The sequence below is a fragment of the Gopherus evgoodei genome, chromosome 7 (genome assembly GCF_007399415.2).
Source record: "Gopherus evgoodei ecotype Sinaloan lineage chromosome 7, rGopEvg1_v1.p, whole genome shotgun sequence".
Lineage (NCBI taxonomy): Eukaryota > Metazoa > Chordata > Testudines > Testudinidae > Gopherus > Gopherus evgoodei.
Window position 1 is genome coordinate 7,081,477 of NC_044328.1, and position 15,144 is coordinate 7,096,620.

Below are 15,144 nucleotides of genomic sequence, written 5' to 3' on the forward strand. Positions count from 1 at the left end.
AGGTGTTGCTTTGAATTTTCAGGTTCAAACAAACTCCAAATCTCAAAGAAAAACCACCATGTGCTCTCTCTCTCTCTCTTGCACACCCACACCCTGGTTTCAAACCAAAACTCCCAAGGGAAGCCAATCCCTTTTCTCTGTAAAGTAGAGCTGGGTTTGATCCCTGCAGTTTAAATATGGAACAAATTCCCCTAAAGTTCTGGTCAGGGGGCCAGAGATGTTCAAAGGCTTCAGGCTTTAACAGAGATTGGGCCTGAGTTGTTGAGTTCAGAGCGGGATTTAGATCAAAACGTCCACCCCCAAGTTAGGGATATTCAAAACATTGCTTTTTAGATCATCAGGCCTGACCTCCTGTATAACACGGGACATAGAGTTTCATCCACTTCTTCCATCTGTGCCTATCTCTGCTCAGAAAGTTTGTAAAATACTTTTCAGCAAAGAGACTCTGACTCTTTAGTGTGTAACAAACCCAGGAACTAGGTGGCACTCCAGCATGATCTAGTCTGTACAAACCTTCTCTCTCCTTTGAAAGTCCCTTCCTAAGGCAAGCTGGCTACTCTGCGATAAGGGGAGACAACTTTGGCTATAACAAAGGCTCTTGGCATTGTGCTTAATCAACTAAAAAACAATTCAAAGTGGAGTGAGAAATTGGTCCACTTGTTTTCGTCACAGTTACTAGTTTTTTTAATCATTCCATGTAAACAAAGACCATAAGTAGGACACTTGTAGATTTGCTTATTCTCAACTCTCAGCTCTGCCTGCTGCTGTCACAAGAATCCCTTGGCTTGGATTCTTTGGAAGTAGGATTTTTTATGGGCTTTGTTTATTGATAAGCAGGGAAACCAGTCGAAGAAGCTGTATCTAAACAGTCATTTCCAGTGCCAATGAGGCTAGAGAAAATATTAGCGAAGCTGCGAGCTTTCATCTTGCTCCTCACTGGGTCAGGAGGCGTGTTAAAATTTCAGATCTAGAATCAACAAGGCAGGCTAGCGTGAACAAATATTTCCATGAGTGGGACTGGAAGGAACATGCCTAAGCAATATGCTAGTCTGTGAGACAATAATTAGCTGCTACTGCTTGGAAGAAGGTTGATCTATGCTATCTGGGCCTCAGTGTCCCTTCTGACTCACCAATAAATGTACACATACATGTGCTTTGGGTAACATTCCCTGTCTTAAAGGTCTGGCTTATTAAGACACAGTGAGAGAGAAACAGCTCTTGGCCCTCTCAGGTGTGAGCAGATCTCTCCCTAAGCAGCAGGGTTTCAATTTCTTCCCTCTTCCCTTCTCTGCTTAGTCCTTTCTTTCCTTGGGTCACAGGAGCTTCTGTCTGGGAGGGGAGCACTGCTGGTTTCAGAAATGCAGAAAAGAGAGAAAAAGATTTCTTTGGAAACTGACAAGGATGGTAAACTAGCAGTGGATTCAGTGGCTGGGGAATTGCAGGGAACAGGAAAACCAGTTTCTAGGAAGCAATCCTGCATTGTCAGGGGATGAGATAGATATTATGTTATAACCACATGGTAGAAATCAAAGATGGAAAAAGAAACCCAGTTGGTTCATTACATCCATCCACCAACTAGAGCACAGTTATTTCCTGCAGTATATACTGCTATGTTTTACCCAGTCCTCAATTTCTTGCCTAATGGAGACTTTAATAGAGCTTTTCTATGTCTAGTTTTATGAAAAAAAAAAATCACTCTGCCTTTGCAGTGGACAGAGCAGGGAACTTCCATTTAGAATAGAGTTCTAAGACACTGCAAAATGCTTCTGTTGTGGTATCCAGCAGGTACATCTGCCTTTCGCGGAAGCTCCTCTCTGTCATCTACTGAACCCTTTTCATTGCAATTTGAATTTATCATGCGATGCTCCTTTCCCTCCCCTGCCGCCATGTTGCCTCCTGCAGTTACATTGCACAGATGTCTGTACTCTGTGTCCTTACACCTAAAAAGTGTTTGTGATTTTTTGTTTCTCATTAAAGTTGGATTTTCAGCTGCTCTCCAGGGATGGACTTTGCAGTGTGTTAGCAGACAGCCTCAGTCCTAACTTCATCCTTTTAGCTATTAACACAGAAACAGGTGAAACTTTTGCAAGTTTCCAAGGAAAGGCAAGGGAAAGCTCCGAGGAAATGTTGACCTATTTTCTTCATCAGAATTTGAAACTTTGGTTAAAAAACAAAACAAAAATATCACACCAAACCCCTACATTTTGATTTTTATTCCCCACCAGTTCTGGTTACGAATGAGTTAGTTTGTTTTTGTGTTATTCTGAGATTTTCTCCACTATATCCAGACAGAACCCCCTGGGTTGATGCAGATATTATGGGGGAGCTTTAAAGTGGAAAACAAGTATTTTCACTTGCCTAGATTTCCTTGAATGTCAGTGTTTCTCTGTTGAAATGAGACATTAGGCTCTCAAGAGGCAGAATGTTACACGGGTGACATCCACTGAATTGTTATGTAGACTTAGGAAATCATATAATTACTGTCTGTAAACAGGGATAGCAATACTGTTCCTTGTAGGGGACTAGTAGTTCTTGGATAGAACATAGAATAGAAGTGCAAAGTACTGCTAAATGCTGAACTTTGGCCTCTGTTGTCCTTTGCTTGGGGACACTTTATTCATCTCATGCTATTTGGTTGAAAGGAAACTGTAGAAGTGCATCTCCAGGCATCAATCTCAAAGGATTCTCCCTTGGTGCGCCTTATCTAAGATGGCTCCATACCTGTGGCTCTTGTTTTCCATCGCTCTGTCTCACCTTCCAATTTGTAGGAAGATTAAGTATAGTTGTATTAATTTAGATGGAATATATGTGCTAAAGGTGTTAACATAACATAACCCAGTCACTGTCCAGCATTAAACGATGTTAAACAAAGTCTGGGATCTGGTATACAGAGTCCTCAGCCTGCTTAGTATCATGGTAAACACACTATAAAATTCATGCCAAAGCTTAGAAATGTATTGACTGAAACACACTAAAGGAAAAGAATCAAAACGAGGCAAACAGCATTGAAACTGAAATTGACGATGTAAAACAAGCGTAATCAAAACCTGTCAATGTCCCTTTCTGGATGCAGTGAATATTGGTTAATGTCTCTTATTCAGGGAAGCAGTCCTTCTCGGTGGAGAAGAAAGGGTTAGTTCTGGTGTTCAATTCTGAATCGGGAATGATAGTCACTTTCCTGCTTTACACAAAACAGACAGGGCACAGAAGAAAGGTAATAAAGATGGGGAAAATATGGCTTTTGCTGATGTTCTCAGGACACAGGGTGGCTGGTCAGTCACAGATGGATGCTTTGTGCTGACTAGTCAGCCACACTAGCTGCTGCTCTGGAACCTGGCTCACCTTGCTGGTCCAGAGACATCATCTGGTTGGTTTGGTCAGGTTCCCTCTCCTTCACTGATTCTTCTAAGGCTAGCCAGAGCTGGATGGGCCATCTCATCTCACCATGTGCAGTACAGTTGATTTCAGGGTTAGGTGAAGAGCTGGGAGAGAGAGAGAGAGAGAGAGAGAGAGAAGGAGAATAGGAGTCGAAGACTGAGCAAGATTTCACCGGTGCCATGTTGGGGTCCTTGCTGGTGCAGTGACGATGGTCAAGTGCCTCTGTAACAGCGACAGACCCTGGTTGTCCGTGAGCAGGATCAAACCCGGGACTTCTGGAGGTAAATGCATGAGCCTCTGCTGCCGGAGCTAAAAGCCATATGGCCCTTAGCTAAGGCTTCAGAGCAAACTCATTAATCTCTCTCTCTCTCCCCCTCTGTGATCTCGGTGCCACTTGAGGGGACAGAACACCACACTCAGGTGGTGTGTAGGTTACATCTTTACTGGAGCATCAAGCTCTGGTGTCATGGCAACAATCTTTCTGTTTCACTCACAGTGCTGGTAAACTTTTTTCTTTTCTTTTCAAAGTCTCTCTTTTAAGGGGCCCAAAAAGGTGATGGGATCCATCCTCCTGTTATTTTGTCTGCCAATTAGCCCTAATTTCTGACATAGCAATTTTGGTACACTTGGTTTCTGATTCTTTATTTCTCTTATTTATTGCTCATGACCATTCTAATCAAATTAATTCAGTCTTTCTGTCTCACCTCATATCTTCTCTTAAACAGTTTTATATAACAAGCCATTGTGACAATTCACAAACCTTTACCCACTTTGTTACCAGTTAGGCTAACAATTAAAGTAGGACTTCTAGGTCTCAGTTATTAAAACATGGTCCAAAATTTGTTTTACATCATCTCAGTATCATGATACCAATGGCATCGCATTATAGCATAATTACTTTGACAGAGGTGGACAGAGTCAGAAAAGTGGCAGACCCTAATGCTACCATGAGCAAAGCTAGAGAACTCAAACCCTCTGCACTGTCACTTGCAGTAGGAACACCGCAGCAGGGTAAGGTTCCAAAATAGTAGCAGCAAAAAATTGTTCCAGTCTTTTCATTATCAGCAAAGAGGTCACTCCTCTTCCATCTTTATCTCCAGCCTCCATTACTCTCTCTCTTGCTCTGATGTTAATTGTAAAGCCAACTCCTTTTAGAAAGAGCCCACTGGACTGATCTGATTGGACTGATCTGAACTCAGCTTTCTGCAATCAGCTGATTGTATTTACATTTAGTGGGAAGCCTAATTATGTGTATAATACATAAATTATTACTTTAAGTGCACATAGTCCTGCTGTTCTTGCATACTTTATCTGATATCAGGCTTTGCCAGATCTGATTGTGCTCCAGGTTGGCAGCTGGTCAGAACCATTTTGAATGGATTCTCTCCAGATGCTTTTGCTGGCCACTTCATCACCTGGTTTCCTACTAAGAAAGAACATCTGATTTTATTTGGAAATATATTCTTCTCGCCTGCTTAGGGTTTCTGGCCCTGATTCTACCCTTGTGTTTCGGCAAGACTGCCTACATATACCATAGCGATCTTTATTCCCACATCCTCTGTATTTAGTATGATGCTGAAAACTTCTCTCCTATCCATGTCATTTCCAATGCACCTTTTACTGTGATAAACAAGTTAAAGTGCATCCAAGCCATGGTTGCTTTTCTTTTCTTTCCTCCATCTTCAGTTACATCTGCAGCATCCATTTTGCTATTCTGCCCTGCTTCTCCTCCCGGCACACGAAGAACATATGTGTCTATATGGGAAGGAGGCGCGTATTCGGTAATTTTTTTTCCTTCTCATCATTTACTCTCCCACCCTCTCTCCAGGAGAAGAATTTCAAAAGTGTCTGAGCATCCCACTTCTGCTCTGAAGCGGGTGGGCACGTTATGAACAAAATCAGCTTCTCATAATTTTGCATGATTTAATGTGGGGGGGGGGACAAAAAGAAAAGGAAACGACTTGGCCCCTGAAATTCTGCTATGTTAAATTGTGATGGTGATATTTTTCACGTGGAATTTGGCTGGAAGAAAACAACAATCCCTCCTTCCTTTGAAACGGCTGACATGGTTATTTACAGAGCACTGCCAGTGTGCACCGTGTGCTCCAAAACACAGAGGATAAAGCCCCCTTGTCGTGGGGTTCACTCACCGCAGATGGAGCCACCTCCTGGCCGCTCTGGGAATTATCTCCTGCACCCTCCTCTTGTGGCCTCCTCACCTGTCCTGTCTTGCCCAGCAGCCTCACTTGCTCCAGGAGTTTCAGCTTCTTTTTTTGTGACTTGGCCTTCTGACTAGGCCACTATGGTCCTCCCCTTCCGTGGTATCATAGTCTTTCAGGGCAAACTGTCCCAGACAGTCTGCTCTCCACTGCCTGGTCTGTGCCAGTTCCCCAGTGGCTGGTAGGGGAACCAGGGCCTGCCTTCTATTTGAGTTCCAGCACAGGGACCCTCTACACAGCAGCCAAGGTCTGCCCTATCCAAGGGCGGCTCTAGATATTTCGCCGCCCCAAGCATGGCAGCATGCTGCAGGGGGCGCTCTGCCAGTCGCTGGTCCCGCGGCTCCGGTGGACATCCTGCAGGCATGCCACCGAAGGCTGCCTGCCTGCCACCCTCCCAGACCGGCAGAGCGCACCCCGCGGCATGCCGCCCCAAGCACGCGCTTTGCATGCTGGGGCCTGGAGACGCCCTTGGCCCTATCTTATCCCTTGCTGCTTTTTTTCCGAGTCTTTCCTACCTTTCTGGTTCTTCCCCTTCTCTGGGTATGCCAGCCAAAACTCCCTCTTCCCAGGGAGCAGAATACCCCTCTAATTGTTGGTATACTAAATATACTTACTTGAGTAGAATTGGTACCGGATGAGTAAATCGACCCCAGCTGAGGAGGTGACCCCCTGAGGGGACATATTGTCTGACACAGAACATTTATCACAGAATGCTGGGATTTATTCTATGCTGATGAAGTGGATATTCACCCACGAAAGCTCATGCTCCAATATGTCTGTTAGTCCATAAGGTGCCACCAGACTCTTTGTTGCATTCTACGCTGGGTTGCTCCGCTGTTTATGAAATGCAGCTCCTGAGTCACTGTGGGACCTTGGTCAAGTCATTTAACCTCTCTGAGCCTTGTGTCGGGTGATCAAAACCAGTATGTAAAACTGGGAGAATGATACTGCTCTACCGCACAAAGGTCCCAGTTCAGAGAACCAGGTAGACGTGTGCCCAAGTCTATCCCTATTCAACAATGTACTTAAATTTCTGCATGGGCTTGAACAGGGTTGGATGGATGGATGGGGGCTCAGTGGCAGGTAGGTGCCTAAAGAGCTTTGAGCATCTGGGCCACAATGCTTTGAGGTTTAATCATTGTTTGTAAAATGACCCGAGCTCTTTGGATGAAAGGGGAGGTGCAAGTGCTAACTATTATTAGTTGTTGAAGAGATGTGGGAGAATTTATATATATAAGTTTGCACCAAACAGATCTGATTTCCTTTCTTTACCCTGTATAAAACCTCAGGGCAAATTATTCTCCATTGTAATCTATTGTAATTGCCACTTAATTTGTCATCACTTCTAAAGTGCACCTCTGATCTCCCAAAACAAGGTGAACAGAAGCCACAGGCCTGGATGATTTATTTTATGCTTGAAAAAACCTTTATTTTATTGCGTTTTATTCAGTAATTCAACATTAACCTTTATATTTGTATCAATAAATAATGGCACACAAGCTGTGAGGAAGCGAAGTGGGCCAAAGAGACCTTTCGGTGGCTTGCTGTGTCTCTTCCACTACCAGACAGTCCCTTGTCTCGATGATTTACTCTTGGTTAACATTCATGGTGGACCCTAAACACAAAGAGAGAAATAAATAAACCAAAGAGCCCCAAATGAATAGTATCCTTCTTATCTCTTATCTGAAGCTGCCTAAAGGCTACAAATTCAATTTAATCCTTCTACCATCAGTCAGTCTAAGATCTAATTCAAAGGACAGAAAAAAGTACACAGCAGCTGGTCTGTGGCTCTTGACAGAAAGAAGCTCTTTGAATGAGTCACTGTAGGGCAGATGAGTCGTTCAAATGAGAGGTGTTTATTGCCACTGAGCTGTCCGTAGCCATGCTGTTGTGGACCTGTAAAAGAAAAGAAGTGCTTGTGGACAAAAAGGAAAATAGAGACTCAAAGGAAATCAATGTGTTTGCCAAATCCCCAGAGGCACCAACTTCTTGAGTTCCTGCGGGGGTGCTCAACTCACATCCCGCTCCAGGCTGTGTCCCCACTCAACGCCTTCCCTCAACCCCCACCTTGCTCTTCCCTGTCTTTTCCCACCCCAATGGCTCCCCCACTTTTAGGGACCTTCTGCTGCTCCTGCATACTACTTATCTTCACAGTCATACATAACAATACATATCAACAATTCTGTCCTACACATCACCAGGATGTAATTCCTTCCACTATGAAGCTGGACCTGCTTCCAGTCCACAAATCCAATTACTCAAAAACAGAGCTCAAACAAAACCTTAACTCCAATCAAATAATTTTTCCATTAAGGATCTACAATTTTCAAATTACCAATATACAGTCTCTCCATCTCTGTAATATCTCTCTCTTCTGCCTGTTGTACAAACAGTTCATTAACACTTCTTATCCATGCACACATTCTCTAGAATCAAAGTTCAACATAATTGTGTTCTAGTCAAACAGAATTTATTATTTTCTCCCTATTCAAAACAGTCTGCTATGTCTTACTTGTCTACTTTACACTCAAGGTAATAGATAGTTCTTAAAATCAGATGTATTTCCTACAAACCTGAGTACTTTAAGGCTGGAGTAAAGCTTGCCAGTGTTCTGTAGGTTTTAAGTAATTGGATGGTGGGTGGTTGTAGACTTGTATAGGATGGGAATAGATTGTGATGATGGGTAGGATATTTATAAAACTAACCTACCTCTGGCATTTAGTCTAGAGCTAGATGGAAACTTTGGACTTACTACAACTCAGCTGTTTGTTAGCTATGGGGAACCAAAGAAACATTAGCCTGCAAGTTTAAATTTAAAAAGGAGCCATTGTTAGCTGCCTCTAATGCAGGCCTGCACAACTTGTAAAGCAGCAAGGGCCATATTACTCCAAAGAAAACAGCTGAGGGCTGAACCTCCCAGCCCCGCCAAAACACCCCCCCCAGTACCACCCAGCCCCCCGCCGAAATACATCTCCTGCCCCAGCGCCACCTGGCCCCACAGAAACACCCACACTCAAGTATAAAGCTTCGCTGCCACTGTCCGCTCACCCGCTTGGCTCGTCGTCCCCCCATGAAATAAAGAGAAGGGAAAAGGGGGACAGTTTGAAAGGATTGGATGTGACTATCCAACACACAAACACAGGGGCTGCAGGGAGCCCGGGAGGCGGTGGGTGGGCAGTGTGATAGGGGCCGGGAACGGGGAAGGACCCTGGACCAGGGAAGGGGGCAGAGTTGGGGCAGGGGAGGTGCAACGCACACACACACACACACACGTCTCCCCTGGGGGTTTCCTGGCTGCCCACAGAGACAGTGGGGCAGAGACTGGGACCAACCAGTGCAGTAGCCGCCCCACCCCCAACTGAAGGGTGGGGTGTCTCAGCCCAGTTCCCTCCCCCACAACCCCGAGCTGCGGCTCGAGCCCAGGCCGGGCGCCCCTCCCCTCGCTCGGCACATACCGGCTCTGCCTTGTGCCCAGCGCTTCCCACCTCAGCAGGCCCCGAAAGTGATGCACCCACTATACGCCAGGTGGGGGGGGTGGGAGATGGAGAAATGTGTGGTTCTAACCGTTAGACCAGTTGGAATGCGGTGCACATGCAGGGCTGTGAGGCGCCCCCCTGGGCAAGGGGCAGACGCAGCAGACCCACCCCGCCGCTTGCCCATGGGCTGCACAGTGAGCCCATGCAGGCTGCATGTGGCCCGGGGGCTGCATGTTGTGCAGGCCTAAACTGCTGAATAGTTTGACTTCTAGTTTTTCTGAAGATGTAGGCCTTGCCCTAAGAGTTGCAAATACGGGGCTATTACACCTTGTATTTCATATATAAGGAAAGGATTGAATTCCTACCTATATGCAAATCACAATGTGACTTCAGCTATAGTTGCTACCTATGCCTCCATAGTTGAGCTATCTAATCTATTTTTAATCTAATTTAATTTTAGGAATGTATATGTAATCAGTCACCTTAGTATTTCAGACTGTATAAAAAAAAAGTATATTGCTCCATATTGTCCCTGCCTGCAGGTATATGGGATCTTGGGGAGCAATTACCACACAGGTGGGGTGCCAATTAATTTCTTTATTAAAGGAAATACGATGGGATGGGGTGTATAGGGTATTTACAATAGACAATGATGGGGGGGTTCTTCTTATTGAACAGTGTAGGGAGTTCTAACAGTGGGGTACAGTAAGTGGGGTTCAGCACAATGGGAACAGTACAGTTAATAAGCGTATCAAAAGAAATGCAAAATAAAATGGTAGCTTTTACATAAAATGGTCAACAATCTTAGATAGAATGTATTAAGTGGTTAGTGGCCTTGTACACAATGTAACACAATGGTATCAATGCAAATACAAAGTATATCAGAAAAGTAGAAGCAACCAATGGGGTGTTATAACCACAAGTAAAATGTGAATCACAGTGCAATAATACAATATGGGTGATAAGTGAAATTATGCAATGTAACAGTATAAAAGAAAATTAATGACTTAATTTGTGAGGCTAGGATAGCAGATAATCTGCAAGAGTGTACCTAAAGGCTGGGTCAAGGAACAGGAGGGGGGAGGGGAGTGAATGGTTAGTGGCAACTGATGAGAGGAGAGGAGAGGAGAGTGCGGCTGGAAGCAGCGAGAGACTCTGAAGCCCTGCAAGGTAATGACAATGGAGCAGCGTGATGGTGATCTTCGGTAGGGGAGGGGCAGCGGAGAAGGGCTAGAGAGAGGTTTAAGCAACAAGCGGACACCAAAAACAAAGGAAAAAAAGCGGCAAAGGGTTTGGGAAGTTTCACAGGGAGAGAAGCAGCAAGGGGTTTGGGAAGTTCGGAGAGAGTGCAGATGCGGGGGAAAAGCAGCAAAGGGTTACAACAGGGAGACACGGAGGAGCACACAGAGGGGGAGATTGGAGCGGGGGAAAAACAGACACGGGAAAGTTCGGGGAGAGATCGGAACAGCGGGAAGACGAATTTAAGCAGCAAAAACCTTATCTATCTTAACCAACGACTAGGCAAAACAACAAATATCACAATTCTAAGCAAAACTATAACAAGTAACTATACGGAGCAACAAAACAGCAAACTATAACAAGGCAGGTGAACTTACAAGCTCTACAATCTTAGCAAACTATGACTTATTAAACTAAAAAAACAAAACCTATGGTGCACCTTATGCTATGGGGAAGTTACAGAGGGCAGAGTGGTATGTGCCCAGGATCCAGCTCCCATGGAAGCCAAGGGATGGTGGCTGCAGCAATGGATACAGCTGGAAGCAGGGAGCCCCGAGGCAAAGCCCACAGGAGCAGAGCTTAGCAGCGGCACAAACTTATTTTTAGCGGCAAAGCGCCGCGGAATTTAAGAGAGGTTTTTAAGACACAGACCAAGGTTTAGCTTGAGTCTGTGTGCTGGGGAAACAGAGCCAGCAGCTAAAATAATAAAATAAAAGTAGGGAAAGTTTCACAGAGGGATTCTTACCAGTCCCCAAGGCAGCAGCAAAGGCAGAAGCAGCAGTAACATCAGAAGAAGCAAGGAGGGCTCGGTACAGTCTCAATAATCAGGAGATCTCTTAGGTAGCAATTCGTTCTTCATGGGGGGGGTGTTCAAAAACCGGGGGTACGCTCAAAAATAAAACGAGAGCGGAGAAAGGACCCCCCAAAACCCCTGGCTGATCAGACCAGGCAGCAATGCAGGAACCTTTCTGATGTTTGTTTCAAAAATGTCTGTTTTTAAAGGCAAACTCAGGCAGTTTCCCGCCAGTAATCCTGATAGGCTCCCTCTGTCACAGAGGAGGAGGCACAGGGAAAAACCAGGCAGGTTAAGCACAGAAACATGTCTGGGCAGAGTCCTGTGCAATAGGTGACTCAAAAGCACATGAGGCCTATGACTCATGCCCAGGATCTTAAAAACACAATAGGCCTTGCAGCTCTGGACATTGCCTGCCCTACACCAAGCCCAGGTTCAAGGAGGGGATGACAGGACTAACCCTTTGAACAGGGCAGTGGTCCCATTTAGCACGCAGCAAAAGTCGCCATCCCTTTGAGAAGGGCAATGGCTCTTGTTAAACAGCTTAAGGGGCCCTCCCTTTGAGAAGGGCAGTGGCCCTGGTAAACAACTTAACAGCCAGGGAAGGGCGGCCACAGGAGGAGAACAAAAACAAAATGGAGTATGGGGACAGCTGTAAGAAACAAAATGGAATGGGGGATAGCTGTAACAGACACATATAAAAATAAATGGGCTTTTCACCCTCCTAACCTGACCCTGAAGAGTAGGCAAAATCCAGCTAGAAATCTTTAAAGAACAGGCATTTTGGGGTGAGATTTCAGATGCTTGCTGTAGGCTGAAAAAAACATGGGAACTGCCTGCTTTTTGGTATTGCAGTAGCAGTGAGTGTGTTCACAGCTGAAATCAGGAAGCACAGAGATATGTGAAGAGGGTGTTGGGGAGGTTAAAGGGGGGAAGAAAGTTAACACTGGTTTTGAATCTCAAAGGTAAAATTTGAGAGGAAGGCATATTGTCTTAACTTGTCGCTAGCAGTGTGGTTACTAGAATCATAGAAATATAGGACCGGCAGGGACCTTAATAGACCATCTAGTCTAGTCCACCCTGCACTGAGGCAGGACTTGTTAGACCACCCCTGACTAACCTGTTTTTAGAGACTTTCAACAACTGCAACCTCCCTAGGTAATTTGTTCCAGGGCTTAACTACCCTGACAGTCAGGATGCTTTTCCTAATGTTTAACCTAAATCACCTTTAATTTAAGCCCATTACTTCTTGTCTTGTCCTCAGCGGCTAAGGAGAACAATTTATCACTCTCCTTAACAATCTTTTGTGCACTTGAAGACTGTTATCGTGTCTCCCATCAGCCTTCCTTCTCCAGACTAAACAAACACCATTTTTTTCAATCTCTCCTTGTAGATCATGTTTTCCAAACCGTCAATCATTTGTCCGCTTTCTTGAAGTGTGGTGCCCAGAACTGGACACAGTACTGCAGTTGAGGCCTTATCAGTTCTGCGTAGAGCAGAATTTACTTGTATCTTGCTAACAACGCTCCTGCTAATACATCCCAGAATGATGTTCTCTTTTGTTTGCAACTGTATTACATTGTTGACTCATATTTAGTTTGTGATCCACTGTAAACCCCAGATCCTTTTCTGCAGTACTCCTTAGTTAATGATGTAGCCCTGCATTATCGATCTAGTTATACTGTGACTTTGGGGAGCTCGGAGATGATTTAAAACCCTGTTGGGGCAACGATCACCCTCCTTTTCCTGCTATTTATACTCTTGTTCATTTATTTTTGTCTTTCAGATGTATAGCTCTATGGATTTTGGAAGACGCTGGCAGCTAATGCATGAACGGATCACTCCAAACAGGTTTTACTGGTGAGTGGTCCATCAAGCTCCTCTTGTGTTATGCAGACAATATAGCATGTTTGTGTTCATCACACACCAAAGAAGACTCTGAGGGACCCAGGATCTAGAATTATTGCCGTTCCGCCAAACCCAGGTATTCAAAATTCATTAGTTTGGTCCCAAAAATCCTGAGATTGACTTAGGAGTGTCTTTTAAAAAAGTTTGGAGTTTTTAATGGATCTTCTGATGTCATAGCCTTTGCGTGGGAGAAGGGTCATATTTTCAAGCCTTTCAAGCCACAACCTTGAGAGTTAGAAATTTACTTTACATGAGAATCTCAGCACTCTTTTTTTTTTTAATCACCTGACTCCAGGAGCTTTAAGGAAAACAAACACCAACTCTAGTGACACTTGTTAATACTGTTATTGACTACTTCCATTCTATTGTGTCCCAGGTGACTGTGGGGAGGGGCTTTTAAACAGAATCAATGTGTTAATTAAAGAACATGCTAGGCTTTTATTATGTGTTAGAATGTATTTTTATCATCAGATAACTAGGAAATAAGGATACATCTACACCACAAAGAAAAACCCGTGGCACCTAGTCTCAGACCCTGGGTCGATTGACTCTGCCTCATGGGGTTCAGCCTGCGGGGCTAAAAATATCTGTGTAGATATGCTGGAGCCTGGGCTATGGGAGACTCCCCCATTTCTAGGTTTCAGAGCTGGGGCTCCAGCCCAAGTGGGAATGTCTACATTGCTAATTTTAGCCCCACAGCTCGAGGCCCAGAAGCCCGAGTCAGCTGACCTTAGCTCTGCGACTCAGTGCTGTGGGTTTTTCTTTGCAGTGTAGACAAACCCTAAGTGGCTCAGGGGGGTTGATTTTGAGAGGTAAAAAAAATGTAATAGCACTTAGGTGACCTAGGTGCTTAAGTCCTAGTTTCAGAAGAGAGTTGTGTATGTCAGAGCCTGAGTCTCATTGAAAATCAATGGGACCAAGCTGCCGCAGTACCATTTCAGAGGTATTTAGGCTGGCTCCAGCCACAACCACGCCACTGGCCACTGGTGCTCAAGGCAGCGCGGGAAGGGGGCAGGGAGCGGGGGGCGGGGTTGGATAGAGGGCAGCGGAGTTCAGGGTGGTGGTCAGGGGGTGGGGATGTGGATAGGGGTCAGGATGATCAGAGGGCGGGGAACAGGGAGGTTGAATGGGTGAGTGTACGGGTCCCAGGAGGCAGTCAGGAAGGAGGAGGTTTGAATAGGGCAGCGGGGAGGCAGTCAGGGGCAGGGATTCTGGGGGCGGTCAGGGAGAAGGGGTGGTTGGATGGGAAAGGGGTTTCTGGGGGGGCAGTCAGGAATGAAAGGAGGGGTTGGATGGGGTGGTGGGGGGAAGTCAGGAGTGGGGGTTCCAAGGGCAGTCAGGGGACAGGGAGTAGGGTGGTGGTGGATGTGGCAGGGGTCCTGGGGGGGTCCATCAGGGGGCAAGGGCCAGGACGCAGCCTCCCCTAACCAGCCCTCCATACAATTTCTGAAACCTGATGCGGCCCTCAGGCCAAAAAGTTTGCTCACTCCCCTTTTACAGCATGGCCTTGTTCATCCCACAAGAAGGGGATCTTGGGACTTGTAGTCCAGAAGGACCATGGGAGTTGGAGGCTGACAAGAAATGTTGGGACAAGCAGTGTGTACAGACAGTTTAGGAGGGAATAGGGTTTGCTTTTTTGCTTTGTTCTGGATAGGAGCAAGTTGTGGGTGTCTCTCATCAAAGAGGAAGCCATCACCTTTAGATAAGAGAAGCTAAATCAGTGCTGTACTGTGAGTATAATTAAAGAAGACCAGGTAAAGTCCACCACCCTAATTAGCAGGAGCATTATATACAAAGGTGACAACCTTATCTGAGCAATAAAAGGGACCTAACCCAAAAATGTGAGCAGGTTGCATTATATGGAGTTGCCATTTCAGATGTCTCTTCCTTGGCAGAAATACAGAGGGTCATCAGTTACTGGAAAGAGTGTCAACAAAGCTTTTTTTCCACTCAGAGGCAGCAGTATTCCAGTGATGATAAACTTTCCAAGAGAACAAATTAGGTTGTTTGCACAGTGGGCAAGATTTGAACCACCTTATTGTAATGCCAGGCTCAGGGATATTGAAACCCTGCAATATAATAACTTCTCTTGGCTGTTTGAGTTCTTTGTTATTATGCTGCAAGCTGTGAT

At 45.3% G+C, this 15,144-nt stretch overlaps 1 protein-coding gene across 1 annotated transcript in view; it reads left to right on the top strand.

Moving 5' to 3' along the window:
• SORCS3 (sortilin related VPS10 domain containing receptor 3) overlaps positions 1-15,144 on the top strand; it is a 495,944-nt gene that overhangs the window by 330,921 nt on the left and 149,879 nt on the right. Inside the window, exon 5 of the mRNA XM_030570154.1 lies at positions 12,892-12,965. Within this exon, the coding sequence (XP_030426014.1) occupies positions 12,892-12,965 (74 nt within the window). The remainder of the gene's footprint in view (positions 1-12,891; positions 12,966-15,144) is intronic.